This window comes from Loxodonta africana, chromosome 5 (genome assembly GCF_030014295.1).
Source record: "Loxodonta africana isolate mLoxAfr1 chromosome 5, mLoxAfr1.hap2, whole genome shotgun sequence".
NCBI classification, from domain to species: Eukaryota; Metazoa; Chordata; class Mammalia; order Proboscidea; family Elephantidae; genus Loxodonta; species Loxodonta africana.
The window spans coordinates 15,651,044-15,671,484 of record NC_087346.1 but is presented as its reverse complement, the minus strand read 5'-3'; the positions used below and the strand labels follow the sequence as shown (position 1 = coordinate 15,671,484).

The 20,441-nt window shown below is 37.3% G+C and overlaps 1 protein-coding gene across 4 annotated transcripts in view; it reads left to right on the top strand.

The window, feature by feature from the left end:
* The window catches only part of LARP1B (La ribonucleoprotein 1B), a 150,904-nt gene extending 132,434 nt beyond the window's left edge, over positions 1-18,470 (top strand). For 2 of the 4 annotated variants that reach the window (XM_023548664.2, XM_023548665.2), the window contains 5 exons: positions 10,698-10,858; positions 11,279-11,423; positions 13,191-13,300; positions 14,205-14,332; positions 15,868-18,470. In XM_023548664.2, the coding sequence (XP_023404432.1) occupies positions 10,698-10,858; positions 11,279-11,423; positions 13,191-13,300; positions 14,205-14,332; positions 15,868-16,113 (790 nt within the window). In that variant the 3' untranslated portion in view covers positions 16,114-18,470. The remainder of the gene's footprint in view (positions 1-10,697; positions 10,859-11,278; positions 11,424-13,190; positions 13,301-14,204; positions 14,333-15,867) is intronic. The other 2 variants (XM_064285329.1, XM_023548663.2) reach the window with 1 other exon arrangement.
* The last annotated feature ends 1,971 nt before the right edge of the window (positions 18,471-20,441 follow it).

Genomic DNA, 20,441 nt, shown 5'->3' with positions numbered 1-20,441 from the left:
TTATCTCTTTCGAGCTTCTGCTCTGGGGCATTTCTCTTCTCCCATCTTTGCTCTGTGCAGATATTTGATAATTTATCTCTTTTATATCTCAGAAGAGGATGACTCAAGGTATACCCTACACTAATCTTGCCTCATTAACATAACAAGGACAACCCATTCCCAAATGGAATTATAACCACAGGCATCCAAAAACAAAAACAAAAACTTTGAGTCGATTCTAACTCATAGCAATCCTATAGGACAGAGTAGAACTATCCCATAGAGTTTCCAAGGGATGCTTGGTGGATTTGAACTACCTTAACCTTTTGGTTAGCAGCCATAGCTCTTAACCATAGCTCTTAACCACCGGGTTTCCTTCGCAGGCATAGAGGTTAGGATTTACAACACATATTTTTGATGGACATAATTCAATCCATAACAAAGTCCAAGATGGTTGATAATATTGTTCAGGTCTTCTGTATCCTTAACTGATTTTCTGTGTACTTGTTCTATCAATTACTGAGAAAGGAATGTTGACTTTTCTATCATTATAGATTTGCTGTTTCTTCTTTCTTTTCTAGCATTTTTTATTATAGGTGTTTTAAAGGTATTGTTAAGTCAATACACATTTAGATTATTGTGTCTTAATGAGTAGCTCCCTTTATCCTATGTAATGTTTCCTTTTATCCTTGATAATATCCTTATTTTCATGTCTACCTTGTCTGATATTGATGTAGTTGCTCCAACTTTCTTTTGATTAGTGTTTCCCATGGTATATTCTTTTACTTTTTTTTTATTTAATAATATTGTGTTTTTGGTGAAGATTTACACAGCAGTTTAGGTTCCCATTCGACAATTTCTACACAACTTGTTTAGTGATGTTGCTTACGTTCTTCACATTGTGTGAACATTCTCATTATTTCCGTTCTGGTTGTTCTGTTTCCACTAATCTAGTTTCTCTGACCCTTACATTCTCATCTCTGTTTTAAAGTAATTGTTGACCATTTGGTCTCATATAGGTGATTTTTTAAAAAAGCATAGTTTTTATTGGTGATGTTCATTGTTTTTTGAGCCAGTTTGTTATTTAGCTACAAGGTGACCTAAAGGGTAGTTTTGGTTCAAAGTTGGAAGAGTATTTCAGGGCAGTAGTTTTGGGGAGACCTCCATTCTCAGCCAGTTCAGTAGGTCTGGGTTTTTTTTTTTTTTTTTGAGGAATTTGAGGTTCTATTCCACATTTTTCTCCCATTCTAGCTAAGTACCATCTAGTTCTTCTTGTCTCAGGGTAATTGAGGCCATGGTTTATGTAGCCTATTTGTTCCATAGGCTAGTTTCTTCTTTGAGTCTTTGGTTTCCTTCCTTCTCTTTTACTCTGGATGAGTAGAGACCAATAGTTGTATCTTAGACGGCTGCTTGCAAGCTTTCAAGACCCTAGACAGTACTCACCAAACTAGGATGTAGAACATAACTTTATGAACTATATTATACCAGTTGACCAAGATGTCCCATATTCTTTTACTTCTAACCAATCTGTATCTTTATATTTAAAGTGGGTTTCATGTAGACAGTATACTTGGGTCTTGCTTTGCTTTTTTTATTAACCATTCTGACAATTTCAATCTTTTAAGTGACATGTTTAGACTATTTACGTTTAATAAAACTATTGATGTGGCTGGATTTAAATCTGTCATTGTATTTACTTTCTATCTTATCCCATCTATTCTTCGTTCTTTTTCTCTCTCTTCCTGTATTTTTAAAATTAATTATTTATAATTATTCTGTTTTATCTCTACTATGAGTTTATTAGTTATGCTGTTATTTTTACTGGTTCTGTAGAATTGATGTATACATTTTTAACAAAACTGTATATTTTAAAATAATGTTGTACTGCTTCGTGTATTGTACAAGAACTTTACAACAGTATACTTCTATTTCCTCTCTCTCATCCTTTGTACTATACTTTGTTGGTTGTTCTTTCCAGTAAAAGTGGTGTTCTGTGAAAACAGCAGCTAGTTCAGCTCACAACTTAATCACACACGTACTTTTCCTTAAGCCAGCCATCCTACTTTGATATGCTACAGAGATGCTTTATGCTTACCTCCCACTTTTGTCACAGACAAAAAGACATGTGCTTTTGGAGATTTCATAAAGTCAATTTCTTTGCTTCAGCAAGGACAGTCCTAAGTAAAAACTGGCTGTTTTCCATTGCAAGTGTGTGGCGGTGAAGAATAAAATTAATAAACACTGTTTGGAGCCACTGCCTTGACTCACACCAGCAGTTTTACTCACCATTGCTTTTTTTTTTTTTAATTTTCATTGTGCTTTAAGTGCGAGTTTACAAATCAAGTCAGTGTCTCACACAAAAACCCATATACACCTTGCTACACACTCCCAATTACTTTCCCCCTAATGAGACAGCCCACTCTCTCCCTCCACTCTCTCTTTTCGTGTCCATTTCACCAGCTTCTAACCCCTTCCACCCTCTCATCTCCCCTCCAGGCAGGAGATGTCAACATAGTCTCAAGTGTCCACCTGATCCAAGAAGCTCACTCCTCACCAGCATCCCTCTCCAACCCATTGTCCAGTCCAATCCATGTCTGAAGAGTTGGCTTTGGGAATGGTTCCTGTCCTGGGCCAACAGAAGGTCTGGGGGCCATGACCACCGGGGTTCTTCCAGTCTCAGTCAGACCATTAAGTCTGGTCTTATGAGAATTTGGGGTCTGCATCCCACTGCTCTCCTGCTCCCTCAGGGGTTCTCTGTTCTATTCTCTGTCAGGGGAGTCATCGGTTGTAGCCAGGCACCATCTAGTTCTTCTGGACTCCAGATGATGTAGTCGCTGGTTCATGTGGCCCTTTCTGACTCTTGGGCTCATAATCACCTTGTGTCCTTGGTGTTCTTCATTCTCCTTTGATCCAGGTGGGTTGAGACCAATTGGTTCATGTGGCCCTTTCTGACTCTTGGGCTCATAATCACTTTGTGTCCTTGGTGTTCTTCATTCTCCTTTGATCCAGGTGGGTTGAGACCAATTGATGCATCTTAGATGGCTGCTTGCTAGCGTTTAAGACCCCAGGCACCACTCTTCAAAGTGGGATGTAGAATGTTTTCTTAATAGATTTTATTATGCCAGTGGATTTAGATGTCCCCTGAAACCATGGTCCCCAAACCCCTGCCCTTGTTACGCTGGCCTTCGAAGCATTCAGTTTATTCAGGAAACTGCTTTTGGTTTAGTCCGGTTGTGCTGACCTCCCCTGTATTGTGTGCTGTCTTTCCCTTCACTTAAAGTAGTTCTTATCTACTATCTAATTAGTGAATACCCTTCTCCCACCTTACCTCCCTCCCCCCTCTCATAACTACAAAAGAATGTTTTCTTCTCAGTTTAAACTATTTCTCAAGTTCTTATAATAGTGGTCTTATACAATATTTGTCCTTTTGCAACTGACTAATTTCACTCAGCGTAATGCCTTCCAGGTTCCTCCATGTTATGAAATGTTTCACAGATTCCTCACTGTTCTTTATCGATGCGTAGTATTCCACTGTGTGAGTATACCATAATTTATTTATCCATTCATCCATTGATGGGCACCTTGATTGTTCCATCTTTCTGCTATTGTAAACAGAGCTGCAATAAACATGGGTGTGTATATATCTGTTCGTGTAAAGGTTCTTATTTCTCTAGGATATATTACAAGGAGTGGGATTGCTGGATCCTATGGTAGCTCTATTTCTAGCTTTTTAAGGAAGTGCCAAATCGATTTCCAAAGTGGCTGTACCATTTGACATTCCCACCAGCAGTGTATAAGTGTTCCGATATCTCCACAGCCTCTCTAACATTTATTATTTTGTGTTTTTTGGATTAATGCCAGCCTTGTTGAAGTGAGGTGAAATCTCATTGTAGTTTTGATCTGCATTACTCTAATGGCTAATGATTGTGAACATTTCCTCATGTGTCTCTTAGCTACCTGAATGTCTTCTTTAGTGAAGTGTCTATTGATATCTTTTCCCCATTTTTTAATTGGGTTATTTCTCTTTTTGTAGTTGAGTTTTTGCAGTATCATGTAGATTTTAGAGATCAGGCGCTGATCAGAAATATCATAGCTAAAAACTTTTTCCCAGTCTGTAGGTAATCTTTTTACTCTTTTGGCGAAGTCTTTGGATGATCATAGGTGTTTGATTTTTAGGAGCTCTCAGTTGTCTGGTTTTTTTCTGCATTCTTTATAATGTTTTGTATACTGTTAATGCCATGTATTTGGGCTCCTAATGTTGTCCCTATTTTTTCTTCCATGATCTTTATCATTTTAGATTTTATATTTAGGTCTTTAATCCATTTTGAGCTCGTTTTTGTGCATGGAGCGAGGTATGGGTCTTGTTTCATTTTTTTGCAGATGGCTATGCAGTTATGCCAGCACCATTTGTTAAAAAGACTGTCTTTTCCCCATTTAACTGTTTTGGGGCCTTTGTCAAATATGAACTGCTCATATGTGGATGGATTAATGTCTGAATTCTCAATTCTGTTCCATTGGTCCATGTATCTGTTGATGTACCAGTACCAGGCTGTTTTGACTACTGTGGTGGTATAATAGGTTCTAAAATCAGGTGAACTAAGGCCTCCCACTTTGTTCTTCTTTTTTAGTAAGGCCTTATTTGTCCTGGGCCTCTTTCCCTTACATATGAAGTTGGTGATTTGTTTCTACATCTCATTAAAGAATGTTGTTGGGATTTGGATCAGAATTGCATTAAATGTATAGATTGCTTTTGTAAAATAGAGATTTTTATAATGTTAAGTCTTCCTATTCACGAGCAAGGTATGTTTTTTCACTTATGTAGGTCTCTTTTGGTTTCTTGCAGAAGTGTATTGTGGTTTTCTTTGTATAAGTCTTTTACATCTCTGATAAGATTTATTCCTAAGTGTTTTATCTTCTTGGGGGCTACTGCAAATGGCATTGATTTGGTGATTTCCTCTTCAATGTTCTTTTTGTTTGTGTAGAGCAATCCAACTGATTTTTATATGTTTATCTTGTATCCCGATACTCTGCTGAACTCTTCTGTTAGTTTCAGTAGTTTTCTGGAGGGTTCCTTGGGGTTTTCTGTGTATAAGATCATGTCATCTGCAAGTAGAGATACCTTTACTTCTTCCTTGCCAATCTGGATGCCCTTTATTTCTTTATCTAGCCTAATTGCTCTGGCTAGGACCTCCAGCACAATGTTGATTAAGAGTGGTGATAGAGGGCATCCTTGTCTAGTTCCCAGTCTCAGTGGGAATGTTTTCAGGCTCTCTCCATTTAGGGTGATGTTGGCTGTTGGCTTTGTATAAATGCCCTTTATTATGTTGAGGAATTTTCCTTCTATTCCTATTTTGCTGAGAGTTTTTATCATGAATGAGTGTTGAACTTTGTCAAATGCATTTTCTGCATCAATTGATAAAATCATGTGATTCTTGTCTTTTGTTTTATTTATGTGGTGGATTACATTAATTGTTTTTCTAATATTGAACCATCTCTGCATACCTAGTATGAATCCCACTTGGTCATGGTGAATTATTTTTTTGATATGTTGTTGAATTCTGTTGGCTAGAATTTTGTTGAGGATTTTTGCGTCTACATTCATGAGGGATATAGGTCTATAATTTTCTTTTCTTGTGGTGTCTTTACCTGGTTTTGGCATCAGGGATATGGTGGCTTCATAGAATGAGTTTGGTAGTATTCGCCCTTTTCTGTGCGCTGAAATACCTTTAGTAGTAGTGGTGTTAACTCGTCTTTGAAAGTTTGGTAGAACTCTGCAGTGAAGCCCTCCGGACCAGGGCTTTTTTTTTGTTGGGAGTTTTTTGATTACCTTTTCAATCTCTTCTTTTGTTACGGGTCGATTTAGTTGTTCTACCTCTGTTTGTGTTAGTTTAGGTAGGTAGTGTGTTTCTAGGAATTCATCCATTTCTTCTAGGTTTTCAAATTTGAGTACAGTTTTTCTGTACTCTATAATCTGCTATGTTTCTTTTAATTTCATTTGGGTCTGTTGTAATATTGCCCATCTCATTTCTTATTCGGGTTATTTGCTTGCTCTCCTGTTTTTCTTTTTTCAGTTTGGCCAGTGGTTTAGCAATTTTGTTGATTTTTTTTCAAGAAACCAGCTTTTGGTCTTGTTAATTCTTTCAATTGTTTTTCCGTTTTGTGCTTCATTTAGTTGAGCTCTAATTTTTATTATTTGTTTTCTTCTGGTGCCTGTGGGTTTCTTTTGTTGCCCTCTTTCTATTTGTTCAAGTTGTAGGGATAATTCTTTGATTTTGGCCCTTTCTTCTTTTTATATGTGTGCATTTATTGATGTAAATTGGCCTCTGAGCACCACTTTCGCTGTGTCCCAAAAGTTCTGAGAGGAAGTGTTTTCATTCTGGATTGTCTGAATTTCTTTATTCCATCCTTAATGTCTTCTATAATCCAGTCTTTTTTGAGCAGGTTATTGTTCAGTTTCCAAGTGTTTGATTTCTTTTCCCTGCTTTTCCTGTTATTGATTTCTACTTCTTTGGCCTTAAGGTCAGAGAAGATGCTTTGTAATATTTCAATGTTTTGGATTCTGCTAAGGCTTGCTTTATGACCCAATATGTGGTCTATTCTAGAGAATGTTCCGTGTGCACAGAAAAGAAAGTATACTTGGTTGCTTTTGGGTGGAGTGCTCTGTATATGTCTTACGAGGTCAAGTTGGTTGATTGTGGCATTTAGGTGTTCCGTGTCTTTATTGAGCTTCTTTCTGGATGTCCTGTCCTTCACCAAAAGTGGTATGTTGAAGTCTCCTACTATTATTGTGGAGCTCTCTATATCACTTTTCAATGCTGATAGAGTTTGTTTTATGTATCTTGCAGCCCTGTCATTGGATGCATAAATATTTAATATGGTTATATCTTCTTGGTGTATTGTCCCTTTAATCATTCCTTATCCTTTTGGATGGATTTAATTTAAAGTCTGTTTTGTCAAAGATTAATATTGCCACTCCTAGTCTTTTTTGACTGTTGTTTGCTTGATATTTTTTTTCCATCCTTTGAGGTTTAGTTTGTTTGTGTCTCTAGGTCTAAAGTGTGTCTCTCGTAGGCAGCATATAGACGGATCTTGTTTTTTTAATCCATTCTGCCACTCTCTGTCTCTTTATTGCTGCATTTAGTCCATTTACATTCAGGTTAATAATGGGTAGATATGAATTTAGTGATATCATTTTGATGTCTTTTTTTGTGTGTTGTTGACAGTTTCTTTTTCCCACTTAATTTTATGTGCCGAGTAGATTTCTTTATATATTGTCCTTTTCCTCATATTTGTTGTTGATGATTTTGTTTCTGCTGAGTCTGTATTTTTCCCTTGTATTTTATTTTGATGAGTAGGATAGTTTGTCTCCTTTGTGGTTACCTTATTATTTACCCCTATTTTTCTAAATTTAAAACTAACTTTTATTTCTTTATATCGCTGTATCTTCCTCTCCATGTAGAAGGTATATGATTACATTTCTTTATCCCTCTTTATTATTTTAATGTTGTCTTCATTTGTGTAATAACACTGCTGTTTCCCTGTTTTCGGCTTTTTTTTTTTTTTTTTTAATAATCTTGCTTTGTTTTTTTGGATTTCCCTGTCTGGGTTGACTTCTGGTTGCTCTGCCCAGTGTCCTAGTCTTGGGTTGATACCTGATATCATCGATTTTCTTACCAAAGAACTCCCTTTAGTATTTCTTGTAGTTTTGATTTGGTTTTTATGAATTCCCTCAACTTGTGTTTATCTGGAAATGTCTTAATTGCAGTTTCATATTCATATTTTGCTGGATATATGATTCTTGGCAGGCAATTTTTTCCCTTCAATTTTTTAAATATGTCATCTCATTGCCTTCTTGCCTGCATGGTTCCTGCCAACTAGTCTTAGCTTATTCTTCTTGGCTGTCTTTTGCTGGTGACTTTTCATTTATCCCTCGCTGTTCTTATAATTCTCTCTTTATCTTTGATTTTGGCAAGTTTGATTATAATATGTCTTGGTGACTTTCTTTTAAGATCTACCTTATGTGGAGTTCGATGAGCACCTTGGACAGATATCTTTTCATCTTTCACCATATCAGGGAAGTTTTCTGCCAACAAATCTTCAACAATTCTCTCTGTATTTTCTGTTATCCCTCCCTGTTCTGGTACTCCAATCACCCGTAGGTTGTTTCTCTTCATAGAGTCCCACATGATTCTTAAGATTTCATCATTTTTTTTAATTCTTTTATCTGATTTTTCTTCAGATATATTAGTGCCAAGTGATTTATCTTCAAGTTCAGAAATTCTAGCTTCTACTTGCTCAATTCTGCTCCTCTGACTTTCTATTGAGTTGTCTAATTCTGTAATTTTATTGTTAATCTTCTGAATTTCTGATTGCTGTCTATCTATGGATTTTTCCAGCTTATTAAACTTTTCATTATGTTTCTGAATAATCTTTCTAATTTCTTCAGTTGCTTTATCTGTGTTTTCCTTGGCTTGTTCTGCATATTGCCTCATTTCCTTCCTGATGTCTTGAAGGGTTCTGTATATTAAACTTTGTGTTCTGCATCTGGTAATTCCAGGAATGCACTTTCATCTAGAAGATCCCTGGATTCTTTGTTTTGAGAGCCTGTTGAGGTGATCATGGTCTTTCTCTTTATGTACTTGATATTGACTGTTGTCTCCAAGCCATCTATAAGTTATTGTATTAGTTTATGCTTGCTTACTGTGTTGTAGCTTCTTGCTTTGTTTTATTTTGGTATACCCCTGTGGGTTGGTTGAGTGAGCTAGCTTGATTATTTTCACCTTTGGAGCTCTGGTGTCCTGTCCCCAGCTGTCTAGAGCTGTTATCAGGTATGTCAGTCTAGGAGTCCATTCAGTTTTCCTGTATGAATTCAGCTCAGGTTTCCAAGTAGCTGATCATCAAGTGTGTGGTACAGGCTCTGTCCTACAGCCTTAGAGGTGCAGGTGTGATTGCCATATATACCGGTATCTGATTGCAGCAGGGGGTCACACTCTGAGTAAGTCAGGTGGCTGAGAACTGACCCCCAAGTGTCTCTGAGGAAAACATGTCCCTGTTCCCTAGAGCATGCAAGTGGGTGGGTTCTGCAGATGGACCATGGGCACCCAAAGTTTTTGGTAGTGAGGCCTGGAAGGTACCAGTTATCTTTGGACCCCTGTCGTGGGTGGCTGGGTGACCTGAGTGGAGCTACCAGTCCTTAGGTCCCTGATGTGGGTAGGTGAGGACCTTGTTTTATAGGCAAAGCAATGTCAAACGTCAAACACCCACCTCTCAATCAGCTGAAATGGTTGAAGTCTGCCAACAAGGACCTATTCACCTGAAATAGGCCCACGCAGGTCCATGCAGAAGGGAAAGGTGCTCAAGGTCCACGGATAGTTTATGCCTGGACAGGAGCCGCTTCTGTCCTGAGCTTCTCTGGTTAATGGAGCTAGCAAATAATCTTTTCCCCCCAGTTGCCAATTTTTTCCTTCCCCAAGGCTGGGAGGCTGGCTCTAGGTGCTCAACAGGGCCTATCTCAGGCCCAGGGATTCAGCCGCTGAAGCTGGCGTGGGGTTGGTGGGGTGTGGTAAAATACTCGCAAGTACTTAGCTTTTGCGTAGAGCGCCTTTCTTCTCTGGTCCCGGAGGTGTGAGTAGGCTGTGTGGCTGGCTGCTTCTCCCTGAGGAAACTGTGGCCGAATGCTAGTACCAGCCTGCCACTGCTACCGCTCCGGGAATGGTGCCGAAGGGCTCCCCGCGATTCAGGTCTGGTAACTCCTCTCCACTTCTGAACGGTCTCTTCCTCCTGCTGCCCCTCGGTTCGTTGTCTAAGCTTGCCTTTGATGCTCAGGGCTCCCAGCTTGTCACACTTGTCTTTTTGGGTCTTTGTTGTAAAGAAGGCTTGCCAGAAGTGTCTGTCTATTCCTGCATCTTGGCTCCCTCTCTCACCGTTGCTTTTGTATCTTCAGTAGAAATGTCAACACAGTGAAAAGGGCAAATGCCTTGGTATTAGTGTGAAAATAGTTTTAATCTTTCAGGCTTCCTGAAAGGTTCTTGGGAACCATCTAGGAGTTCGCAGACCACATTTTGAAAACCACTAATTTAGATCAGTGACAGGAAGATCACTTTGATGACAGGATAGAGGAGGTAGATTGGAAAACAAGAAGCCTAATTATTTCAAGTGAAAGAAGAGAAAGGCCTAGATTTGAATGATGACACACAGTTGAAATTGAAAAGACAGAATTAGGAAGCATTTCAGAAATGAAATTGATATAAAACTAGAATTGTATGTACATCTTTCAGAGAATGAGATTGTTGCCTTTATCTTTGTGCCAGACCTCATCCGTTGTTTCTACTCTTTCAGTTTACATCATCAGCCTAATTACTTGAAATAAGAAAATTAAAAATTTCCCCAGTACTATAATTAAACAACAAGCAAACCATAAACGACTCTCAACTAAATTAATAACGGATCTGGAAGAGGAATAAGCTATTCAGTTACCTATTTTACTTATTGTGTTAGTTTGAGAATTTATGACTGTGCATTTCATCAACTTCTGATTTACCTATGTGTCGAGCATAAATAGCACTTCATATACAGATTTGTATGCAATTAATTTAGGAAAGTTTCAGGGACTTTCTATTGCTCAGACTCCCTGTAATGAAAATACTACTGCAGAATGGTTTAAATACTTGGTTCTTGGTATTTCAGTTTGAAGGCTTTTTTCCCCCCTCCTCAAACAGCAGTTCAAATACTTCACCTTCAGAAGGTGCAGCACTGGTGGGAAGTTATGGATGTACTCCTCATTCATTCCCAAAGTTCCAGCATCCTTCCCACGAACTTTTGAAGGAAAATGGCTTTACCCAACAAGTCTACCACAAGTATCGTCGAAGGTGCCTAAGTGGTAAGATGCCTATTATTTACTTAGCTGTATTTAAAATTAAAATATAATTCTAAAAAATTCAAGTTGTCTTTTAATATTAACATAGGTAATTACTTTAGGTAAATATGTTCTTATATATTCTTTCTTCATGTATTTTGTATCCTAAACATGTTAATAAAATTAATTCTTCATGTTACTAGTGACAAATGTTTACAATTTAATTTTGTATTCTAAAATAAGCTTTTTCCCCTAAAATTTGACCAGTGAGTCATAAAATAGATTAACATTTGTCTTTTGCTTAGAAGAAACCTAGATATATTTTGAGGATTAATGTGTTTCAGCTTTCTTTGCTTTAAATTGTGTAAAATGTCTATTATCTTGATTTTAAAAAGTATGCTTAATAAAAAAAAAATTTTTTTTTATTATTTTAACTTTCTCCAGAGAGAAAACGCTTAGGAATTGGCCAGTCCCAAGAAATGAATACCCTCTTTCGTTTCTGGTCCTTTTTCCTCAGAGATCACTTCAATAAAAAAATGTATGAGGAATTTAGACAACTTGCTTGGGAAGATGCAAAAGAAAATTACAGGTCAAATATTTTGTAATATTTTATTATTTGGAGGGAATTTAATAATAATAATAATAATAGCCACCTAGTAATGAAATACCCTGATTTTGAACTGTGAAAGTAGCACAAGAGAATTGGAGGGGGGGCTATATTAGGGCTATTGCTGCACAGAAAATCACTCTAAAATTTAGCAACTTAAAATAGCAAACTTTTTCGCACGATTTCTAAGGATTTCTGGCTCAGGGTCTCTTGTGAAGTTGCAGTAAAGGTATTGGACAGGGTTGCAGTTTCTGAAGACTTGGCTCAGGCTGAAGGGTCCTCTCTTCAAGCTCAGTCATGTAGCTATTGGCAGGAGGCTTCAGTGTCTCACCACGTGGGCCCTTCCATAGGGCAGCTCACAACATGGCTTTACTAAGAGCAAGTGAGTTAAGAAAATAGTGTTCTCATGACTCATGAACTTTTAAAGGAAAATGGCTTTATCCAACAAGTATCATCTTTTAGTTGAGTCAGCTAGACATGGTCCTTTTTTTGCTGTCTTAATGTCCTTATCCACTCAGAGGTTCTGCTTACTGCCATTAGTTGAAGGTGGAGTCCATGTGGTTTGCTGGCCAGCTGTCCACAGCTTGTCTCAGGTTCTCTAGGTAGTTATAGGAGAAAACAAATTTGCTTTCTGATTTATCTAGTGATTACAATTCTTTTCGCAAAATATCTGATATTAATCATACCTTACACAAAAGCAAGAATGCCTCTTACGAGCTATTTAATTAGGTTTGTCCTATTATAGTTGAGTGGACCAACCACACCTAGGATTCAGGACAAAAGAATATGGCGTTGATGTAGAGTGAAGATTATGCTTGAGAGTATTTAATACCATGTACAAGCACCATCATAAACCTTGGTTTGGGAAACATTTAAATATTCCTCATTTATTACTCAGTTTTTGACCTGTTCTTCAGAAATAATAAGGAGAGATACTCTGTCCTTCTGAAGAAGCTATATTCTAGCTGTCCAAGGGCTGCCTCTCATTCTGCATGTCCCCTATACAGTCAAGCACTGCATAACATCCATTCGGGCAAGCCTGACCACATATACATCCCTTATCCTGTAAGGTTGTAATGTTGTTAGGTGCTGTTGATTTGCTCCGACTCGTAGTGACCCTATAGGAAAGAGTAGAACTGCCCCATAGGGTTTCTGAAGAATGGCTGGTGGACTTGAACTGCCAACCTTTTGGTTAGCAGCTGAGCTAGTAACCTAATAGAGTTCAGAAATCCCAATTGAAGAATGGGACGTAGTGGACATAGCACTTAAGAAACATTTCCAAGGCACACAGAGTAGTGTGTGTGTTCATTATTATGAACAATTGTATGTATTTAACTCATATTTTCAATATAATAGGCTTTATGGCAGTTCATGCTTAAGTACAAGTTATCTGTAAGTCAGACATTCATAACCTGGGCACTGCCTGTATATAATAGGGTGCTTGTACAACGTCCAAAGCACATAACACCCTATTTCACTGAATATGTTGTGGATGTTAAGCAACACATGACTGTACTTTCATGAGGTGCTATGGCTGAGTCAACAAAAACAGCAAAGCCAGCTATAGATTACTAAGTACCACCTCAGCATAAAAAGTCTGCATATTAAAAATTACTTACATTTAAAAATTTATTTTTCAGTGTTTTTTTTTTTATATAACATGTATACCTGTATCCATTGTACTCCATATGAGATATTGCATTGTCATAACAAAACTTTGATTATAAATCTTTTATTTACTTTCCACAGGTATGGATTAGAATGTCTATTCAGGTTTTATAGTTATGGACTGGAAAAAAAATTCAGACAAGAAATTTTTAAGGATTTCCAAGAAGAAACCAAAAAAGACTACGAATCTGGTAAAAAATAAAAACACTTACTCTCTTTGAGAATTGTAAGGCTAAGTCTTATAGGGAGGGAATAACTTTTTTCTTCAGAGCAGATCATTTAAGACCTTGAGGCCACTCTTACGGTTCTTGATGAAGGATGGTGACAATACAGTAAGAAGGCCCTTTCTGTGAAGTGCTAGAAAATAGCTGCTCCCGAGTGTTTCCTTTATGGAGCTGTATTTTGTCACTGTCCTCTTGAGAAACATGGCTACTCACTGATGTTCTAGTAAAAATGAAAATGCTGTGTAACATCAGCAGGCATGCTTGGAAAGGTGGAACAGCACAGGTATTAAGAGCAGAGCCTGGGCAGGATCCTAAATCAGCATCCCATTTCTACTAGTAAAACCTGCGTGAAACCTGTGTAAGGAGGAAACCTGTTAGAGAAGGAAAACTCAAATATTTTCTACTAAGAGAGAGTGACAGAAAGTGGTAAGACTGCATCCTGTCAGAGGCAGAAAACTTATGAGACCAGGAGAAACAAGGCAGTCCTGGCCAGTTCCGGCTCTCACAGGTTTCACTGTACTTAGTAGTTGTGTGACCTTGGGCAAGTTCCTTGGCCTTGCTAGCTTCAGTTTCTGCACCTGTAACATACACAAGAACACCTGTCTTACAGAGTCGTGTATGTTCAATTTAGTTACGTAGATAAAAAACACTTAGAACAATGCCTGTTACATAACAAATGCTCAATAAAAATGTTAAAATGTTAGCTGCCGTTATTGTTAACTCATGGTATGTCTTATTTTCAGGATGTAGATAAGGTGTATATTGGGAGATAAAAGGTTTGTCCCCAAATCACCGGTAGGATCATGTTCAATGTGAATCATTTTTTAAAAATTATGTATAATTTATAGTGTATATTCTTCTTTGTTATTAGGTCAGCTCTATGGACTAGAAAAGTTTTGGGCTTATCTAAAATATTCTCAATCTAAGACACAGTCCGTTGACCCAAAACTTCAGGAATACCTCTGTAGTTTTAAGAGGTTAGAAGACTTCCGTGTTGATGTAAGTTTTAAGTCCTTTCTTCTGTATTCTTTTTATTACCCGTACATTTTGATCTCTTATCAGTGCCTTTTTTAACTTTAATTTTAGAATTTTTATTTTATAACTTTTTGCATAGCCGTAATATCAAACCTTAAAACAGGTGCAAAAATAGTATACTTTGTCACTCAGATCCCCCCAGATTTCTCAGTTTTTAATGTACCTTTAGCCACATAAAGTTTTTGTAACATGTGCTGATGGATTTAGGGTGCCCCGTAATATATTAGGGCAAGAATATTATGTTCATACGTGCAGGTAGGGTGGTAGGCTTTAAACAATTTGATTTCAAGAGGAAAAAGAATGGGATGAGCAAAAGAAGATAAAGCAAAAAAGGGAAGAAGAGAAACTAAAATAAATTAAAAAGAAAAGTCAAAAAGAGCAGAATAGAGGAAGCTGAAAGGAAGGCCAGGGCCACCCATCTCTGCTTACTGTTGAATTCATTTGCCTTGCAGTTTTGTGTAAATGGGTTGGGTGGCTCAGAGGTCCAGCTGATAGAGGTGCCTGTGTCGCTGGGATTAAGAGCTATTTTACTAGAGTGATCTAGCCAGTTCTGTCACAAAGATGTCACAAAGATGTTTCTGCTCTCTAATAGTGACTCTTGCCCTATCTGAACAGAAGCTAAGAATTCAGCCTTCCTTTTTTAAATATACTAGGGGGTTGGAAAAGGCGGTTATTGTCTTAACTTGCCTCCAAAGAAAATATTAGTCAAGGAGCCCTGGTGGCACAGTGGTTATTGCTCAGCTCCTAATCGAAAGGTTGGCGATTCAAACCCACCAATGTGCTCCTAGGGAGAAAAATGTGGCAATCTGTTTCCAGAAAGATTTACAGCCTTGGAAACTCTGTGGGACAGTTCTACTCTGTCCTGTAGGGTCACTGTGAGTTGAAATTGAATCAGTGGCAGTTGGTCAGTGTTAAATGGTTCTGGATTCTTAAATCCCTGTTACTGGAAAGGCCTATAAAGCTGGCTTCTTTTGAATGTAGGATATATTTTCAGTGCCCACTCTTATTCCTTGCAGTTTGAGGGAACTTGGGAGCTTTATGGATATTTGTGTCTGAAAGATGTTTTAATACTATCAATAATACTCTCCTTATCCTAGGAATCCTAGGTAAACCTTTAAACTTGATGAAGGTTATTTGACTTGGTATCTTTTCTTTTTTCCCCTGCTGTTTTCATTGATCTGTTAGTTAAACATTACCACACTCAAGCAAGCCTAGGTTAGGAGTTTAGGGTTGAAGAAGGGACTAGAGTATCTTAGGCCCTAAAACATCAAAGAAGCTTAATAAAAATAACTTGAGTGAAAGAATGAGCAAATGCTACCAAATGGATTTAATTGGGGGAAGAAATTTATGCTTAATACCTTAAATTGCCTTTAAGTTTATGTTATACTAATAAAATCTACCAAAGCGCCAACCTAGTTTCCCTCTTTGTTGGACCAGCCTGGCCTTAGATTTTGACAATTTAGTAAAATTGTCAACTGTGCTTGTTTCATGATTTGCAGCCCCCTATTAGTGAAGAATTTGGAAGAAAAAGACATTCATCTACTTCTGGTGAGGAGAGTAGTCATCATAGACTTCCATCCGATTCCTCTACCAAGCCACCCAGTGCTGCTAAGCCTACATCTGCCAGTCAGCTTCAGGCCTTGGTAAACTCTCCCAGAAGGAATACTTCGCAGGAGTCCAGTGACAACTTACCCCAGAACAGTGCCGCCTCGGTTTCAACAAATGGTGAAATGCCTGAGAAATAGACTCTTATGAAAGCTGTTTGCCCTTGAAATCAACATTTACATCCGTATTTATTTGAGAAAACCCTTCTGATGCTTAATTGTGAGAATCAGAAAAAAGAAAAAGGACGAGCACTGGTAGTATTTTTTCTAGCAAGACAAATCCTAAAAAACGTTTTCCCTGATTTCACGAAGGATCGTTTTGGGAACCTTTTGTAGAGATCCTCTAGTAATGTATTTTGGTCTCAGTATTTCTTTTTTCAAAGCCATTGTTTATAAGAACCGCATTCCTTAAATATGTACAAAAACAGCACAAGGAATGCCTGACATTTCAGCTCATACTTCTTAAAGAAGATACGGTATATCGTGTTCATCTCTTCTGTAGAGCTTTCTTAAAGAATCCAAGTTAGCCCACCATCAACTCAAACTTGTCAAATACAGAGGAAGATTACATATGTATTTTTTAAATTCAGAAGAAGAATATGAAGTAAGTTTACTTTTCTTTTAGACGTATAGTTTAAAGGGAACCTTCCCCCCCGCCCCCCACCCCCCAGAGGTAAACATGTATAGCAAGGTTGCAGCTACACTGAAGTCCCTGCACTCTGGGCGCTCGCTGCCTCGTGGTGTTTCCCGGCCCCTAGTCACACCTCATGGTTTCTGTAGTTGCTGGGTTGGTGTTTCCCGGCCCCTAGTCACACCTCATGGTTTCTGTAGTTGCTGGGTTGGTGTTTCCCGGCCCCTAGTCACACCTCATGGTTTCTGTAGTTGCTGGGTTGGTGTTTCCCGGCCCCTAGTCACACCTCATGGTTTCTGTAGTTGCTGGGTTGGTGTTTCCCGGCCCCTAGTCATACCTCATGGTTTCTGTAGTTGCTGGGTTGGTTTTCCCGGCCCCTAGTCATACCTCATGGTTTCTGTAGTTGCTGGGTTGCTGTGAAGTTTTCTGAATAGGAGAGATTTACTTTTGTGATTCTATGTAAAAACTTGCACAAGTAATTGAAAACTGGGTTGGGATTGGTTACAATATTGTCCTAAATTAATTACATCTTGCACTGTTTTGAATGCATCTGCTGTTTGTACATCTGCAAGTGGGTATGTCACAAGTAGTCAGACTATCGTTAATTTAAAAGGAGTCCTGAGTTTTTCCTCTTTGTTTCCTTTAAATTTGTTTTATGCTCATAAAGTATTTCCAAAAGTTATAGCAAATTTATTTCTAATTTTTATTGCTATTGCAACTAATGTAAATGATAGTTTCAGTTTTCGTGGGAATTAAAAAAAAATAAAGCACTTATTCTGAATTATCTGAATTGATTTTTAATTTTTTTGTTTAGAATATAGTTGAAAAGCTGTAACATTTAAATTCTGATAATAGAAGACCATAATATTTTGTAAGTGAAGTTTCAGTTACAAACGTATCTATTTTTATTTAGCACAACATGATTCATGTAAAGGCAGAAGCAGCTAGTAAAAATACACTAAATTTCTTTTTGAGTGAAGTGAGTGGATGTCTTGTTCTTAAAAATAACATTCAAATACATACAATCTTCTTTGGATAAATGGGCTGTTCATCAGTAAATAAGAGATTTTCATTAGGTTTTCTCCCATGCACAAATGATAATATGCTGTTTTGTAATTTTTAATATTTGGGGGCTTGTTTTGTTGCTTTAATTCTAGGAAGAAGTCAAATTTGAATATTAGAAAATTTTATTTAGAGATGTTGGAAATGGGATGCAAAACACCTAATGGATTAGAATAATTTTTAATGTGTTTTCTCAAGTAGACATGCAGTTCTGGCTTTTTAGTGAGAAATTTCTAAACCATGCTTATTAGCTTTAAGTGGTCTGTTGGAATGATCTGGAAATTTTTCTTGATACCCTTTTTGTGTCAAACACATACACTTGAAACTTGTGTTTAACCCAAGATTATTTCTGCTCATCTATATAAAAAAAAAGTGTAAATTTAATTGGAAAACTGTATATTTTTTATATATGAATCAAGAATTTTGACATATGTATTAATTGATAATTTTATCATATTATTTTGACTTATAAACTTAATAAGTATACATTGGGAAGTTCAGAAAACTACAAAGAAGAAAATAAAGCACCTTTTTAAAAAAGAAAAATCCAAAATTGGTATCATGCTGTACATACAGTGTTGCAACATACTTTTTTTTTTTCACTAACAGGGGTGAGCGTTTTCTGACGTCATTAATATTTCTGATGTTGTTAGTTGCTGCTGGGTCTGTTCCGACTTAGGGCAACCCACACCATGACTTTTAATGGCTTCATGGTATTCCAGGAGATGGATACACTGTAGTTTATTAGCTAGTCACCTATTGTTAGAGTTCAGTTTGTGGCCAGGTTTTGGCTTTTATAAACAACAATTTGATTAATAATATCCTTATGGGTTTTTTTTTTTTTTTTTGGAGTTATTTCCCAGAATAAATACCAGAGGTTGAAATTCTAAGTAGAAGAATATTCCCATTTAGGGCCTTGTAGCAGGGTTGCACAGTTTATATTTCTTTCTGTTAGGTTGAGAAACAAATATGATTTTTATCTTATTAATGTCAGTATTATAATCAGTTTACTAATGAGTGATAATTTTTAATGTTTACTAACTATATTATTTGTAGATTGCTTGATCATATCCTTTATGTTTTCCTTTTGGAGTGATGCTCTTTTTCTGATTGGTATATGGAGCTCTTTTACTGTCAAGAACACTAACTCTTGGCTTTTAATTTTCCTTATGTATGTTTGACATTGTATGTACATTTTGGGGGCACATTTTATATGCTCCTTAAAGAAATTCCAAATATAAAAGTCAAGCAAATAAAAGCAGTGTTCTTCAGTGAAAGAAAATAAGCCACTGACTGTAAATCTAAATGGCCCTACCCAAAATTTATGTCTCTAGAGACCTTAAGGAGCCCTGGTTGCACAGTAGTTAAAGCACTCAGCTGTTAACCAAAAGATCAGCTGTTCGAAGCCACCACCTGCTCCAAGGGAGGAAGATGTGGCAGTCTGCTTCTGTAATGATTTACAGACTTGGAAACCGTATTGGGCAGTTCTACTGTGTTCTCTAGGGTCCCTATGAGTCAGAATCGACTCAATGGTGTCTCAAAGAAAATCATCCTTCCAGATGATTTTGTACAATTTTCAAAAAAGACAACTTTAAAAATGTTTAAATCCAAACTCCTTGTTCTTTTCAGGAAGTAGTTAAAGCCATCCTTGGAAGTATGTAATAATCTTTATATTAAAAGAATTGAGGAAGGGAAGAAAACTATATATTAAAATACATTATAATTTTAGCTTTAAAATAGATTTTATTTTTTAAACTTGTTTTATCAGTTTGAGGCTCTACTCTCACATTCTCCCATGCCTCAGCTTGCATTATAGTAAGTCATGTTACCATTTTTCTCTCTGTGATTAACCCGTCAACTGATTTAGCTGTTATGAAACTTTTTGTTTTTAATTCTTGCATAGAAGACTGATCCAAGAGAATAATACCTTAAATTGCCACTAGATGGCAGAATGGAATAAGTCAGATCCATAGACTTTTGAAAGATGAGGGCTGTGTGTGTGTGTCTGTGTGTGTCTGTGTGTGTCTGTGTGTGTCTGTGTCTGTTTTGGAGAGCTCTTACTCCACCTTGTGGTGATATCATATAATTACATCAGTTACTGTTGCATTTCTGTCATGTGTCTCTGCAACTCATGATAACCTTGTTAGCTCACTGCCAAGCTGCTTAGTTATTAGTAAATAAATACTGTAATAACATTAAGATTTGTGTAGGGTTAAATATGAGCATCTACTGCCTGTCATCTTGTTGTACTGTGGTGGCTTGCATGTTGCTGTGATGGTGGAAGCTATGCCACTGGTATTTCAGCAGGATTGGGTCACGCATGGTGGACAGATTCAATGGAGCTTACAGACTAAGACAGGCTGGGAAGAAAGGGCTGGCATTCTACTTCGGAAAATCAGCCAATGAAAATCTTAGAATCACAACAGAATATTGTCAGGTACAATGCTGGAAGATGAGCCCCCTAGGTAGGAAATCAACAGTAGACTCAAGCATGCCAGTGATCATGAAGATGGCGTAGGAATGGGCAACATCTCACAGGAATGGGCATGGGGGAGCCATGAGTCGGAGTCAACTCGACAACTAACAACAAAAGATGAAAATACTATTTTTTTAATCATTTATTTTTGTTGTTGAGAATATACACAGCAAAACATAAACCAATTCAACAGTTCCTATGTGTACAATTTGGTGACATTGATTACATTTTTTCAGTTATACAACCATTCTTATATTCCTTTTCTGAGTTGTTCTCCCCCATTAATATAAACTCACTTCC